Raw genomic sequence first — 17,409 nt, forward strand, 5'->3', positions numbered from 1 at the left:
CGTGCAGTCGCCGGGGAAATAGGACGCCCTATCTCGCTCCAAAAGTAAATTTTAGTAATGTGTCAATTTTAATAGTAACATTGATCCTGGAGAAGTGACAGAGAATTGATCGGAATTGACAAGAACGAGAAACAAGTTTCACGAATCATTTGACAGGATTGCGTGTCATTATTGTCTCACGATATTACGTGTATCCGTTGTCGCGCGGATGCTGGTTACGATGACGTCAATATTCTCTTTCCTCGAAGGTCTTATATCCCGCGCAGGAATCATCAATATCGTCCCGATCGTCACTCGGTGCGCGAGACGCGAACGCATGTAAAAACAAGGACAGAGCGAGCACAAGTTTCTTAATCATCTCGCTGCAATTGAATCTGAGACGGATATGATGCTGGACACGTGTGTCAGCTCGGCGCGTCGGCGTCGAGACGACGATGACGTCTGAAGACACTCGGAGCCACTCTATAGTCGTCTATGTCTTATCGATCTAGATATGACAATACTAAATACATCCTCGTATGCGAGATCTCACGACTATTGCCGAGGAAGTTTAAAATTGTCCGCAATCGACGTTCCGTCAAGTCAGATATGACAATTCCAAAAGTGCAACATATCGAGATATAAATTATTTTCGCCAAATTTTCAGATTGTGATCGAATCGATGACGAGTTCGAGGCAATTCGCACGAATTGTACGGAGCGAAATACAATAGACACGGTAACTCTGTAAGATTTCGAGATGCTACCGCCGAGTGTGATGGACGTGCAGGACGCTACGCCGCGCGATGTGGCGATGAACAGTCGCGGTCTGCTGTCGGAGCCAATGTGCGGCGCCGAGCTGCGTCCCATTGAGGCGACGACGTGTTATGTCGCGAGGTGCCGCGAGGAGTTTGACGAGACCATCCGCACCGTCTCGGAGCCGGAATGCTCGAAGCGGAGGATCGACTCGGCAGGTACCGGTAGCACCAGGTCCGTGCCGGATGCCCGATCGCGTCAGGGCTTTTCCAAGGGCTCCGCCTCTTTGCAGAGCCTGGTTCGTCGAAGAAGCCGGAGGCATGGCGGCTCGTCCCTACCTTCGGAGATCGAGCTGTCCTCGAGGCAGGCCGTCTACCCTGCCGCCCCATCGGACAAGAGCAGCACGGCAGTCTTCCGGAACGATGAGGAGGTGCAAACCGCGACGCCGACGTCGACGCTCGTCTACGCGACCTCGTCGGCGCAACCGTCGACCTCAAGGACCGACAATCAGACTCAGGACGTTTCCTCGGCTAGCAACGTGGCCACTACTACAGGCAGCAACGTCACGCCGACGACTAACGGCAGCCGCTTCGGCAACGCGGCCGTCTCGCTGATAAGGACGACCAGCGTCGTGAAGCCGGGACCTTCCACGTCTTCCTCTTGGAACAATCCCACCGAGCAACAGGAGAGCGATTATGTAGTCGATCCTGTGCAGGGGAACGCTTATTACAAGGGGCAGTTTCTAGGAAAGGTACATGTGCAAATTTATTTAGATTAAATTATTTACTGCTTGCAGTAAGCGAATACAAAGACAGTTTAAAAGTAGATACATATACATATTTATAAATTTATAGCATTCTCGATCCAGCAAAATACGTAAACGCACCTGTGTTGTTGACTCGCGTTGCAAATCGATCGCTTTGTCGAGGTCCCGTTTTTCGCGGCGTGGAATGGCATGCCACACCGACGTGGGAAACCGAGGGTTACGACTCGCTAAAGCTGTTGACCTTGTGCGTTTGATATCATTCCGCGTATTGGTCCACGTTATCGACACACGTCTCGTTTACGACGTTCTTCGAAGCCCGTCACTTGATAATAAATCGGTAAGCCCGATTGACCGCGCCGGATATTCCTTATTGTTTCGCCAGCTGATTGCCGCCCACGTTGAAAAGACAAGTGCGTAAAGTCGAAGAAAAGAGAAACCGACCGACGTGTGAAATCGATTGGCGATGCACGTATCGGATAATATTTATAATTTATTGTTTTCTCTCAATAATTTATCGCTTATTATCGATATTTTATTCCTTTTTATCGTAGACAAAACACGCATCCTGACGATATAATGACGCAATTCATCGTTATACAATTTTTCGCATGCGATTAAAGCCGCGTAATCGCGCGTACAGGAATTTACACCAGCGACTTAATTTTCGCACAGTCAGCTTGGGCCCGCTGCGCGTGTATTTCCTGAAATAATAAGCTGCGTGCCGCGTAATGTGAGATGAGTCGCGATACCTGGCCATTGAATTAGCCATGGAATAAGGAAAATTGCGACAAGAATTCAACCACGAGCGTTAATTTAGATGTTTTTTTTCATTAAGGAGACATGGGCGCGCAGCTTTCCGTTTCCATGCATCAGGCGGTGAGTCACACGACGCTTCATTTCGCGTACCGGGAATTCTGACGAGTTCCGGTGACTTCGGCGAAAGACGAAGATAATCCAGCAGAGAGAGAGCGCGATTCTAGGGTCGCGCTCGTTTGATCTGAACCACCTAGATTAGGTATATACTTCCGTCGAGATAATCCCGTTCTCTCTTTTACGGATGCGTCTCGTGTTTGCCGAGATAAGACATGCCCGTCTTCATGTCAGACTTCCGACAAGAATGCGCGTACACTTTTCACGCTGGGTATTTCGAATTTGTAAGTGGTTTTCTTTTTCTAAAGCGACGATTTCTCTCTGTGATGCGTTGTGACGCAACCGTGAGACTCTGATACAGACTGTAACAGGTTTTTTTCTTGAACTCGTATATATAACGCACGTAGCACAGTTCATATACGTGGATGGCATGAAGAATGAGGCATTTAAACTCGTTGTCTTTATATATCGACGACAACAAATTCCATCTCTCCCGAAGCAGAGATGCGCCCAGCCGAGTCGATGACTCTGCATCATGCATAATACATTGAAGGTACGCTAAGATCAACGACTTCCTCAAGGTCGAGTTTTCTAATCGCGGAGAGCCCCTTTATTTTAGTTTGCGAGAATAATTAATGAGATGATGATGATGATGATGATGATGATTAAGCGCGTCTCCTGGATCTGGAAGTATGCACAGTACTGACTGATTCGCGAGACGTCAGTTTTATATCGCCGGCAACAATGTAAGATTAATCTGAAACTCGCTAATAATTCTAATTGCACTCTAGTTAATGCGGACATTAGTAATTGTTGGCGATTGTCACGGATAATTATAGCCTTTATAAAATACTAGGTAGATACGGGATATGTTTATTTTAATGCATCTTCAATTAATCAAACGCTTTGTGGCCCAACAATAGAGCGCAATAACTATTATGCATTTTTTTAGAATATATCAGATTTATTATTTCTGATTTATATTCAGATTTATTGTTAACTGTATTGTATTGATTGATCAATTATCGATACGTCGATTGATCAATTTCGATAAATCACGAGGAAAATGTAATTTCTTTCGATCGTGGAAACTCGATGGCAAACGCGAGGTGAAATCTAAAGAAATTTAAAATTCACACGAGCGTAATCTTTCAACTCTATCAGCAATCGAAATTTATTATCCGCTGGCTAAATTTATTTCTTATTCGTAAGATGGTTTATTTTACCTTACAACTCGACTATATAATAAACATCGAGTGTGTTTTATTACTACAAGCATATTACTCGTGCTTACGGAAGATTCATTTCCTATTTCTAGAAGATGATTTCCGTGAAACAAGCGCTTCGAATTGTCTTATTATGCTTACCAATTTTAGCGTGTATCTCACAGTAGAAAGGATTTTAAGAACGAGGGAAACAAAAGCGAGTAAATTTTTAATTCTTTTTCTGACGAAATGACTTTTTGATTAAAAAGATTATTGTATGTTTCATATAAACACTATGTGTATATATATGTTTGTCGCAAAGCAGGAAGTCAAAGTATCTCATTAGCATTAAACCGAATAAACTTGATTCAGCCAACGTACTCGAGGCACTCCCAGAGGCAATCTCGTTACGTCGATCTCGTTGCTCCGGATTTTATTCTCCTTTATTGGATCGATTTTTTTCCCAACCTCGATTAATCTCACGATTTCTCGAGTCTCGCGATGCTTGATTTTACGCGATCGTGGAAAATACTAAGATTATCGGCGAGCGCACCGATGCGAATCGACCCGCGATCGATCCGGTCATTCATACAGGAAATATCTTTCTCGAGCAGATCGATTTGCGCTGATCCGTCAAGAAGAACTTTTCAACTCGACGCAAACAGAGATGTTCTTTCAGTCGTGACGTCGACGGTGCGTTTTTCACTGTCGAAGGATCATTTCGGAAGATGCAATCTCGCACTGTAAATCAAGTGCTTGCCATTCATCAGCTAGTACAGGAAATAATGCGACCGATCCAAGCCTCGTTTCATTGCAACGTCAGAATGTCATCGGGATGTGATCGTAAAATCATAACTCAAGTGGACCGGTCATCGGCGATTCGAGATATCTGGCGTGTCCGCGAGATCACTTTCGTAAATGTCATTCGGCAATGTAAATTGTAGCTTCGAAAGTACAAGTATTGTTATCGTTGATGTGGAAATATTTCACGTCCGCCCGATCTTGGCGAGATGCTGCGGCTCGCGCGCTCCATCGCCGCCGGCGGAGATAATTTCCGAGGATGCAGTCTCAGACTGCGTTTGTATCCTCCTGCTCTCGAGAAAACCGGTCGTCGTTTCGTCATCCCGATTATTCGCACCCGGTCGCACGGGCGTTACCCCGCGCGCCGTATCTTGTGTTAGAAATCGGGCTTTCCCCGTTATGCCGTGCGCGCCTGATGCTTTATCAAAACTCACCTCTGATATTTCCGTATTCCGAAGCTCCCGCTTCGACGCTATCTCAATTTATTATTCGCAACCGGTTGTCGGTTTCTACATTTGCACTTTAGGGCCCAGCTATGTAGTTGTTGATCCGTGCGGTCGCCGCGTCGCAACAAGCATGCGGGTAGCTCCGAAGAAAGCTTTGCGAACGATATATATTCCTTATACATTATCAATATACATTTTTCATTTTATCATTGTACAATTAATGGAGAATCTGATACGATATTATTTATATAAATAGAATAAATTAGAAATACAAGTATAATCGCGATGGCACCATCTGTCAATGTCGAGCAACTGGGAGGCGTTGGCCGAATAGATACGCCGCATATGCCATTATTGTATGCAATTTCTTTCGAATGAAGGTGCGAATGCTCTTTATTGTACAGTATTGTTATCTGGATTATTCACGACCGGTTACCGGCCTCTCTCTTGCTCGTGCACTTTGCAGAGAAAGAGCTGCTTATGTGCGGCAACTTATCTACACCGTTCTACTCGTGCTACGAATATCTCTTCGCCCTCTTCGTCGCGCAGGTTCATTCGCGATTTGTCTCTCGTTTCATTCCTCGCAAACAATGTTAACCCCCCGAGCGACGAAAAACTTACGCGTCCAGTTTTCGATCTTAAACGCGCCGATAGCGACGAACACATTATATTATACGTGCTAAAATATTTCCTCGACAGCGATACTTATCAAGTCCCCGAAGCAAAGGAAATCAGATTCTTCTCCCGATCCTTTGATATTTTTTATAAAATGAAAGGAATCTTTGACTGTCTTTACGGCTAAAAGTCTCTCTAGTCCAACGACAACCTTGACAAATGCATGTTTTAGTTTCTTGCGGCGACAAGCCGCTTTAGTTCTCGTCGGATCGTGAGAAAAAGAGCGACCGACAATTTTTTCGCTCGCTCTTCGCGAAATCCTCGAACCTTGAAGAATGCATCCGCAAGAGCCCGCGACGACGATCGTGACAGAACATGGAATACGCATTATAATTCCATCGCTTGTCTACGCGTTTAGTTTTCTAAAGCACGTATATCACACGCGTGTCCCTAATAGGCACGCAGCGCGCGCCCTTCGCGAGTCAATGACATCTCGCCCGGCTTTCACTGATTGGCTCGCGGTGTTGCGTGTCTGGTGCACCACCGTGAGGATGAGCTCAACGGATGGGTCTCTCTCCATCCTGGTCTTTCCGGATCGCGTCTCCCTTTTTCAGACCTTCGCGAGATCGTTCGCCGATGCAAGGTAGCGTATAACGCGCGATTTTGTCATCGGCGTGAATAAAATCCGGATTTAAAGCAATTTTCATGAAAAATAAATTGATCGTATTAAATTCTTTTGCTCTCACTACAAGCAATAAATAGTCGTAAATTTTTATGTATTTAAAAAGGGGATGAAAAGTATGAAGGATATACATACGCATTGTCATACGAGCTGTCCTCCGTCTATAAAAATGCCTATGGAAAATCAATCTTGCGTGGTCGCCACTTTTTATTTATATCACGCTGCATCTGTTACACTTAATTGCGCAATGTATTATAACGAGTAAAGCTAATTACACTCGTAGAGATGCAAGAGATGTAAGGTCACTGTTGACGCAATGTTGTTGCTCATTTCGGCCACTCGCAGATGAAATTGCTTTCTCTCAAATTTCAATGTTGCTTTATGCATCGCAATTTATCGGAGGAAATGAAGCCGATGAGGTTTATTTATTAAATGGAGCATATCATTTGTTAATAATTACTCTCCAAAAAAAGCGTCTGACCTTAAATCACAATGTGAAACGCGCGATTGATATCTGATCGATAAGTAAATCGTGATATCTTACTGCGCACTATTTGACAGGAGATATGTACAGAATATCTCAAACATACACAATCTTGTTAAATTGCACGCGTTCGAATTTTTTTCGCGTAGATATCTGAAAGAACTAAATCAATTTTATTCCGGAGCGATTTATAAGCTATCGCTAAATTTTTTATACAAATCAGTCAGATATCACAATCGTCGAGAAACACATGATCAGCGTATTACGACGTTATTGACACGATTTATTTTGCCATTTTTGCGATCTTATTTTGCACGATACGGACCTTTATTTAATTGCTCGAATCTATGAAAGCATTGAGAATAGTAAGAATAATGATGAAGCTCTACGAATCAGCCAAATCTATTTCACCCTCCCGACCTTTAACTTTTGAAATTTATTACGATCGATACGAGTAACCTTGGCAAGTTTCCTCGGGATTCTCAATTTAACGAGAGGATTTATAGAATACACAAATCCCCATCGTTCGCACGTGTGCCTTGAAAACTTTTTCTACCTACCTACGTTCAACATAACAAGTATTCTCGCACAAAACATCGGGGTTTCGCAGGTCGAGCAGAACGGTATTTCTCTACCCCGGTTTTTCTCCCGCTTTTCTACGGGAGAGTATTTCCTGCGATAAAAACGATGAAACGCTTTTCATATCCGACTCGCGTTTCCCAAGCTCACCGATAATCAGAATTATCTACTACTGTACAGATAAGAAAATGTACATTTTATTTTATTGCGAACCCGAATAACAATTAAACAAACTGTCTGCTTTTAATTTTGATTATTTCGCTTGTAGACTTTGGAAACGATTTAATTCCTCAGGTGTCATTACGAGCGACCGAGTTGAATCGACTCCCTCAGAATTGAATTTTGTTTGATCGATAGACGCTCTTAGCATTTCGTACGCGAGTGCATTTTTCTTTGCCCCTGATTATCTCATTACTACAACAAGTTAAAACAAGCCGTTTTAGAAACCTAGTTACGCAAAACAAGCTTAATTTTCTCGAATTAACTTCTACTTTATCTTGTAAAATAAGAACGCGTCTGACGTAACTTTGATTAAAGTTACATTCTATCTCATTAAGAGAATTGTTATAGTCGCGGGTCATAATAAGAGGATATCGTCGGAGAAAAGATTCGCGGGGCACAAGTTCCTGCGTACTCTCTCCGTTTCTCTCTCTGTCTCTCTGAATTGAAAAACATAAAATTTCTTTTCCAGTTTTATCGTTATCGCAGGAAAACGCCGCATCCCGGACTTTCACGGTCTAGTAATCTCTTTGCGACGATAACAATCGTGTTACTGGGCGCGACTGTAACGTGCCGAGTATATTCCCAGCACGGAGAGTGAAACGAATCGATCGACGGCGAACAAGACTGCCGCTGCCGCGGTTGATAAGCCGGAAAGATTAACAAAAGGTCAGGGCCTCGTTAAGAGTAGCGGGAAAAGGATGGGAGCGCGCGTTTCCCAAATTTAGATATGCAAATGAACACGCGCGCCTGGTGTCCGTCAAACGCAAACGCTCCTCGTTGGCTTGAAATTTATTCCCCTTCTCGCTCAATTAGCAAAGAAAGCTCGCTCCATTCTTCCATAAACGTTCCTCGCACGAGAGAAATGAAATCTCGCGCGAACGAAGCGAGAGTCGAGGACGAGCGGCGACTCCTCGCGAGACTCGGGAGGAGCGCTCGTCCTCTCGGAGTCCTCGACAGGAAATTCCGCGACAGACGGCACCGAGTCTCGTTGAAAATTGCGCACGCCATTATTATGTCCGATTGCAAGAAGTGAATGGCGCGTGAATGGGATTATTTCTCTGGAATCGAATCGATGACGCACTGCGTGCATGCCGTGCGAAAACCGGTCGGCTCGGCTCGGCTGGGCTCGCTCGTTTTCTCTGCCGCGCGCTCGGAAACAGCGGCGTCGAGGAGCGGCCCGAGGGCCCGTTTCGGCGACCCCGAGACGGCCAATGAGACTCGGACTAAACGGACACGGCTCTTGACGAGTCGACCGCCGGGGAAATCAAGCCGAGTTAACGGATCGCCGTCCTTCTCCGCTCACGCGAAGCGAACGTCAGCTACCTCGACGCGGCGTATCGGGAAAATGACGTTCGCATATTAATCATTATCTCCCGAGCCCGCAGCTCTTGATTAATTATTTGTAATTCATGATTCGCGAGCGCGCCATGAATATTTAACGGAAAGCTAAAGAAGGCGATTACTCAAGTCGGCCGTGTACCTCTCTGACCGAACGGAGGGATCTCGACAGCTCGACGTGTTCGTTTGCGAGAGCATTGTAAAAGGAAGAAAAGGGAAAGACTCTCGATTACGTAGCGAAAAGAATGCAGACGGGGAAGGGCTTCTCCATCCCGCGTTGATTTCGATGAAAATGCACGCGTATCGCGGGCAATCCAGCCCGGATGAGGAGAGCGAACGCGAAACGGGAACAAGGCTCGAAGAGATTTTTGTCAACAGTCCATTTAACCGCGCGCGTGCACACAAAGCGCGCAGGAATGTATTTTTAGTCATCGCCAGCGGTATTTAAAAATAAACGAAACGCTTCGCCATATAACCGTATTCCGGTTGGGTTGCGTACGGTATGGTCTCTCTCTCGTTGCACACCCGACGAAGAAACGAGGGATAACCCGCGATAGCTGGTTGGGACTTGTCGAGCGGAATAACTTGGCATTTCAAGCTTATATTCTTGTATGCATATTTATAACTGCATGACATTAATATCGCGATAGGTTTCGCGTTTTCGTAATGACATCGAAATATTTTTAGGCGAGTTTTGGCCGGTGGCCCATCAAACATGCCTTTTTCATCGCGCGAAAACGATTGCGATCGCGAGATATTTGTTGTCACTCGTTTAGCGAAGGGACCTCTTCGGAAAATGATGCTGATTTTCTAATTTGTCGGCGAAAGAGAGAAAGTTAATTTCTTATTTAAATCGCTACAAGATTAAAAATCTTATTTATAAGATTATATTATACGTTTTTTTTCTTCATATGTTTATTTCGCGATTGTACTTTTATGCTGTATTACAATATATTCGTTATTTATATCTTTTAAAGTTAAAAGCCGCACAAAGAGGGATCCCATAAAAAGAAATTTATTTCACTTTCTTCTCCGTTCTTCCTTGGACTGCGGTGAGACGATAAACGATAATTTTAGATTACTTGAAGATCGAATGCGGTCGCGGAGAAAACCTTTCACTTAGTCATTGACGGATGATCGAGGAGAAATTCTTAAGATCTAGTTTGGGATTTCTAGGACTCGGAAGGAGGGGACTCGTGCCTTTTATCGTCCTTCGAAGATGAGGCGGTCACGTTGTCGCGAGAGATTTCGTCAAAAAACATGTTATCTCGCTTACAACGAGATTTTCACGAGAACCTTTATCGCAACTACCTTTAGCTATTTCTGCCAAATTTCTGCCCATTAGCAACGGTTCATTTCTCGCTTTTCAGGGTGGCTTTGCGAGAGTCTACCTAATGACTGACGTCAGTAACGGAAATCAATACGCGTGCAAGATTATTCCGAAGAATCGAATGCAAAAGATCCACATGCAAAAGGTATTTATTAAAAAAGTGCGCATCTATTTCTATATTTTTAGCACTTCGCTGAATAACATATTTACTTTGTTCATAGATCGCGCGTGAGATCATGATTCACAAAGAGCTGAATCACGTCAACGTCGTCCAGATGCATCACTACTTCGAGGACAATCTTAACGTGTACATGCTTCTAGAAGCCTGTCCACGAAAGGTATCGTATATATATAAAATGCATCTGTTACCTTGCGAACGTTTATTATTTCTTACCGCGTATTTATAAGAAGAAGTTTCGCAACTCGACTCTTCCACTTTTATGATATCTTGATGCTAGTGCCATCATACATGTTTTGCATATTATTTAAACTGTCGATTCTCGGAGCGATAATAAGTAATGTCATCTTGTTAGTTTCTTGTTAGTTTATTTTTGTCGCGTCTAATATGTAGTTGTATGATTTTTAACATCCTTGTCCGTCATTTCTCCGCAAGTCTCGCTTTTAAAGTCCAACCTATCTCTACCACGGCATGCAACACCTGCAACGACTTGAATCGCTGTGTCGGAATCATTGTGCACGCCGTAACCGAGAAACAATTATAGGTGCCCGACTGCAAACGCGATCAGTAACGGCCGCGTATTTTCACCCTGGCGCGCCGGAAAGAGAGCGGCACTTGCACTCTTCATGGCTGATCTGCCGACCTGTTTGTACCGTTAGGATGCGACGAAGCATCGACTAATCGCCTGATTATCCTCGCTCTCCTGCTCGATCGTTTTCGCGGCTCCCATTTCCGTCCGTTTCTTACTTGATTGACGGTTCAAGTTACGAAAAAAAATCCCTATCCTGTCAAAAATTCTTTAGAGACATAAATGTAAAGTGTGCCTGTAGCGAAAAAGGTGAAATAATGTGCGATAAGAAAAACAGCTGAAAGCTAAAGAGACCCATGACTTTGATAGTAAAAGAATATTAAAAGATCCACGTCTTACGTAAAACCGTTTAATGGGTTCGCGTAAATAATCTCGGAAAATCATTTCGTCTCGCTGAACATGACAGCGTGAATAAATAACTTTGGCGGATATTTAGCGAAATTTTTCCCCGGGAATAATTTTTTTCCGCAACGTGACTTTTTTTGACAATTTACTAAAAATGAAAGACGAAAAAATACATTTTTAAAAGTATTTTTATAGAGTCGCAATACCTGCAATGAATAAAATAAGATTCCTTCAAAATGAAACAAAACAATCATGCAAAAAAAATAAAGCGAGCCGATTCCTTTGACGAGATGATACACGTGCATTCCGCTTCAGGATACAGCGTCTTCCTGCCAGGAAATGCTTTCTTGCGATTGTTTGCCCTCATCTTATTAGATGGATTTTAAATGGGGTTTCCTGTAATATAAAATTTCTTTTGTGGAAGTTTTGCTGTACAGGTTTCATAATGCTATATTTATGACTCGTTGCAGCATCCGCAAAGATCATCATAGATTGTAAATGCAAAAAAAAAATATATAAACCAAAATACATATAAAAAATCAGCTTGTAATCCTCCAGCTACGCGATTTATCGCGTCATTTAGACTTTCTGCACGTCACTAATGCGTGAAGCGACATAAGTTTCTAGGATAAATAAAAATATCTATTCCCTTTCTTCTTCTTCATCAGAGCTTGATGCACGTGCTGAAGTACCGTGGCAAAGTCACAGAACCGGAAGCGCGTTACTACATGAAGCAAATGGTGACCGGCGTTGCGTACATCCACTCTCAGAAAGTCGTTCACCGGGATCTGAAGCCGGGCAACATGTTCCTGTCGGATCGGATGATCGTCAAGATCGGCGACTTCGGACTAGCGACCAGACCCGATGGTCAACGTAGACGAGTGTAAGATCCACTTTGGTTTACGATTAAATATATTTTTAACAATTTATTTCTTCATATAATTTATAAATTTATATTTTATATATTAAGTAAAATTATAATTAAAGTTAATATATAATTAAAATTAATTTTTTATAATTAAAAAATTATAATTAAGTATAATTTATAAATTTATATTTTATATATTAAGTAAAATTTATAAAAAAAAACTTACAAGTGCAAGAATGGAAAAAGATATAAATGAATAGAATATTTTAAAGTCTTTTTTCTTGTTATTACTATATCGGTGTCTTAGTTATTCTTTGTCGACAAAAATATACAAGACATTGAGATCTTCTCCCTTTTCTCCTCTTTTTCCGACACCCTAACGATTGTTACAGACTAACGGATGTACTCGTCTAAACATAGCATCAAACGAAATATCGTAGCATGTAGGCGATCGTTTGTATTTGCAGGACAATATGTGGCACGCCAAACTACATAGCGCCGGAAGTGTTGTACAAGCAGGCATACAGCTATGAGGCGGATGTTTGGGCATTGGGTTGCATATTGTATGCCCTGCTGGTGGGCCAACCACCCTTTGACACGGCCACGCTCAAAGAGACCTACGCGAGGATCTGCAACAATCACTATCGCGAAGTGGACGACAGTATCGCGAGCAGGAGCGGCCAGGACTTAATCAGGTGGCTACTGCAATCCAATCCCGAGCTACGACCGAGTCTGGAAAGAGTGAAGGAACATGCCTATCTCACGAAAGAATATGTGCCGGTGTCGTTGCCGCATACTTGCTGTTACCAGATGCCACCGGCATCGATCATCGAGCCGCCCTCGTCACCGTCTTCGGTATCCACGGTCGCCAGGAATCAGCAGGAAGCTAGCAAGTTGCAGGTGAGGGACCCCGGAATGACTTGCCTGGAAGTTATCATCTTCAAGTCTGGCTGGCAAGTATTTCCGAAACACGAAATTTCAGATGTGGCAGCAGAGTATCGTTCATCCCGACGCGGCGTCGCCGCGTTATCAACAGCAACAGCAGCCTATTCAAGCACAACAGCAAACGCAACAGCAGCCGCAATTGAATCTGCTAAATCGTTCGCAGAAGAGCCTGCAGAAAGAGTCCAAGGTTTCGAGCTGGCTGGTCAGAAAATTGCCCAAGCTGCCGCGATTCCGACAGCGACTCAGCAGCGTATTATGTCCGGATCACAAGAAGACTGGCCTCGTTGCGCAAAGTGTGCAGATGCATCGCGCTCTAGAGATATGCGTAACAGAGATGAAACGAAACAACGCGTGCAATCCGCCGATCGTGGAGGACATCGTGCCGCTTTTCGTCACAAAGTGGATCGATTATTCAAACAAGTACGGGCTGGGCTTCCAGCTCTCCGACAGGTCAGTCGGCGTTCTCTTCAACGACAACACGAAGATCAGTTACACTCACGATAGAAGGTGACTATTTTTACCGATAAGTTACGAACCATACAACTTTCCTTGATATAAGATTACAATCATCTGTGAATTCCGTATTCAATTTTTTATAATTGTATTGCAGAAGAGTGGAATACATGACGACCGACGATGAGATGACGCGATATCACAGAGAAAGGGACGTGCCGGTGCCATTGCAAAAGAAGCTCGAGTTACTCCGTCATTTTACTGAATATATGGATGATTTCTTGACAGAAGGTGATCTATCAATTTTTTTCAATTCGTTGTGTATTATATTTTATTGTGGAACTTCAATTTTTTTCTTTAAAAAACATCTCATCTCTCTCCACGAAGCCCGATCATGGCTCGAGTATTTTACTTCCCAAAAGTGTAAAAACAACAATGGGAACGTGACGTAAACTACTTGGGTCATTATAGCGGCGCGGCCTAAGGCTTTAACGAGCAATATATTAACGTAACCGTGTGCGTTAATGTGTGCCATCTAGGTGGTGAGCTGAAAAAATATCGTGCACCACCAAGACAGTCGAAAAATGCTTGCGTGCCACGAATGAGAAGGTGGCTGCGTACGGACAAGGCCATCGTGATGGAGCTAACGGTACCTCTCCTGCAAGTAAACTTCTTCGTGGACCATACGAAGATGGTGGTGTCGCAAGAGACGGCGGGTAGGGGCTACCTGATCACTTATATCGACACCGGCCGTCGCGCATCCTCCTATTGGCTAAACGACCTGCGTGACCTCGGCTGCACCGCGGATCTCTATGAGCGTCTCTACTACGTCTGCAAGGTGACGCGCGAATTTGCCGAATTGGACAATAATACGATCGCTTGACGGTCACCGCGATAATTTTCTTAAAATTTATCGAGGGGCAATCAGACGCAATGAGAGATTTAATTCTTATCCGGAAAATTTTGTTCATTTTAATAAAGCAGCAATCGAATATTATATATAGCGGCCATAATAATTTACACAAAAAGTTGAAAATTATTAATTACTACTTAGTATAAATCATAACTGTTATAATGAAAATATCAGGATCTCAGTTACCAGGATAAAGGTTAAAGAAATAGCGATGGTGCAAGTACATCACGATATGTACCGTTACGCGCATTTTTTAAGACGAGAGAGGAGGGAGGCCGTAAATAAGAATGTCACGCGTGTAGGTTTCGCGGAAGGTGTGCCATGCGAAAGACTGTGGTGCGTGTGCTTCCGTTAATTTATGAACCTGTATATTGTTTCCACAAAACCAGAATTGCTTGCCGAAACAGGATGCTTGCAAAGTTGCAATCTTGTCTGGACAAGAGTTAATTCTCTCATGTAAAGTGAAGACTAGTTAAATTAATAAGTAACCGCTCGATCACACAGACTGCCATCGCCGGTATGATGATGTTCCCTGAATTCAGGTAAACTACATATAATACTATATCGTTCCTCTCTCGATATTATACATTACGAAAACAAAATACACTTGAAATTCCGAAAGCTATGCACTATTTTTACGCACAGTGGCATTTTTACGCAGATCTCTTCTCATTCTATTTCTCTTATATGAAAATAATTAAATAGATACGCAAAATCGAGATTAATGTGATATAAATATCATAACTAATTGCGAAATATTTGGTGACACTTTTCATCATAATGAAATATAAAACAGTCGCAACTATGAGAGTGTCAACTATATTACTACTACCTCTGTTAAATAGATAGCATAGGTAGCTCTTAGAATATTTATTTTTCACGACGTGGATCTCCCTAGTTCAGTGCCTATGTCGAATAAGTAATTGACATTTGGTAGATTAGTCTCTTGTTCGGGTAATCGAATATAATTTTACTCGATATTGTGTCACGTGGCATCTAGTATCGTTCGGAATGATAAAAATTTTTCCACGTACAAAACTCTTCTTCCAATATAAAAAGCACATGTTATATAAAAATCTAAAAACTCCGTTTTATGATTTATCATGCTAAGACACCGTGTTGCCTGTATTAAATTGCGTGAGAAAGTTGGACGTTTGAATATTTGAAGGCAAGCGATATCTTTACAATTGATCATCATAAGAGTCTGAAAAATATTTATATGTATGTTTTTCTTCTGTTTCGAGACATATTTTATGAATTATCGGATTTTGAAAAATTATTTTCGCGATCGTTATTGCCAAATATAGATCTAACGTGCGATAATTGTGTGTGCATTGCAAAAATTGAGAGAGAGAGACAGAGAGAGGATTGTCAACAAGATTAGCAAAGTCCGAGAGTAACATTTAACATAGTATAGAGTCTGCTGCATTATTTTTTAAAAGCAGATTTTGTTCACAAATTTGGAGTCGAATTTTTTAATTTCGTATAGCATTATGCATGTGTATAGTAAGAAGGAATCTCCCATACGGGATATTTCGATATTGTTTGTCATCGAGTACTTAAAACCAACACAAAATACATCTTGCCGTGTATGTGTATGTGTGTGTAAATGTGTGGGTGTTACTCGGTGCGAGGATACGAAAAAAAAGCCTCGGAAAATTCTTAGCAAATCCTAGTCACGTTTCTTTTTCCACTTTTCTAGTTTTAAGACGAGCGACAAGTGTCACTGCCATCGTTGTTACGCCGTGGTAACGCGTTGCTGCTGCATCCAGGCTGTTACGTTTAATAGTTAATACACGCTATTTATGTATTAGTTTCGCGTACGCTTGTTGAAAGTTTATTGTCGCAGACGGAAGTCTGTGGAAATTTCTCGCAACCTTCTTGAGCAGATAAGGTGTGTCCAGTTTAGAAGTTTCATCTTCACGGACGTTGACACTTCATTTTTTTACCGTGCATCTCAAATTAATTAGATGAATACATCGTAAAGCCGCTATACAAACTAATTATTAATCATTGTGACGCTCCCAGCCATATATGCTCGATGAAATTTCTAAACGACATTGTCACGTTCTCTTGTATCGCCCACGCGCGTGATGTCGAAGAAATTTCTGAGCGACGCGATCGCGATTTTTTCGTATGCATTTTTCTGGCGCGGCGCACGCAACGCGTCTCGCCTAAATTGTTTTCTTCCTGTTATCGTGTATATTAATATACCACTATTAGTGTTATTACTAGCTACTTAGATTACTAGCTACTTTATCATTGTTATTATTATAAAAATATTAATATTATTTTATTAGCGATTACATCATGCTATTGCGCTATTGTTCGCTACCGACTATGCGTCACGACAGCAGCAATTTTATCTTTAGCACAATTAATTATTAATTATTTACTAGTAATAGTAGCAATTCGCTGCATCGCATGTGAGTTTGTTATTTGCACCTATAATGCGACGACGATTATCATCGTCACATGTAAAGAGAGCGCAGTGATATTATCATATATTTTATTTTTTATCACGGTGTTTTTTTATATTGCATTACACGCGTCTCGTGCAACGAAGCGGCAATTAATACTAAGGATCTCAGAATTGTTGCTTTATTCCTTCTCTATGAAAAAGAGAAATGAAGTATTTGATTCGAAGCAATAGACGCTGTTTCAGGCTTTACGAAACAGTAAACTGTCTAAGTTCGAGGGAAAAAGAGTCTCGCTAGTGAAACATTTAATAAAGTTACGATTTTGATAAAGCATCAGTGTCTTTGAACATTTCATGTGCTATGTCTAACATAAATTTATTCCAAGTCCTTTACATGTAACTTACAAGAATTTATATGTACATTTAATTTGTTTTTATACACATCTAATATTGAAATTAATACGAGATTTTTATTGTAACGTTTTTTTTTCCTAAAAACGAACAAGCAATAGAAAATTCGTACGATGAAATGCTTATACATACATACATATATATATATATATATATATATATATATATATATATATATATGATTTAAAATGTTAATTTGTTATATTTCCTGGAAGA

At 42.0% G+C, this 17,409-nt stretch overlaps 1 protein-coding gene across 1 annotated transcript; it reads left to right on the forward strand.

The window, feature by feature from the left end:
• The first annotated feature begins 738 nt into the window (after window positions 1-738).
• LOC105251234 (serine/threonine-protein kinase PLK1) lies at window positions 739-17,135 on the forward strand. The gene is made up of 8 exons (XM_011257863.3): window positions 739-1,485; window positions 10,113-10,217; window positions 10,294-10,410; window positions 11,853-12,067; window positions 12,520-12,952; window positions 13,035-13,504; window positions 13,608-13,741; window positions 13,990-17,135. Exons 1-8 carry the CDS (start codon window positions 739-741, stop codon window positions 14,331-14,333), a joined length of 2,565 nt encoding a protein of 854 aa, XP_011256165.1. The 3' UTR covers window positions 14,334-17,135.
• The last annotated feature ends 274 nt before the right edge of the window (window positions 17,136-17,409 follow it).

The sequence above is a fragment of the Camponotus floridanus genome, unplaced genomic scaffold, assembly GCF_003227725.1.
Source record: "Camponotus floridanus strain SB8 unplaced genomic scaffold, Cflo_v7.5 scaffold16, whole genome shotgun sequence".
NCBI classification, from domain to species: Eukaryota; Metazoa; Arthropoda; class Insecta; order Hymenoptera; family Formicidae; genus Camponotus; species Camponotus floridanus.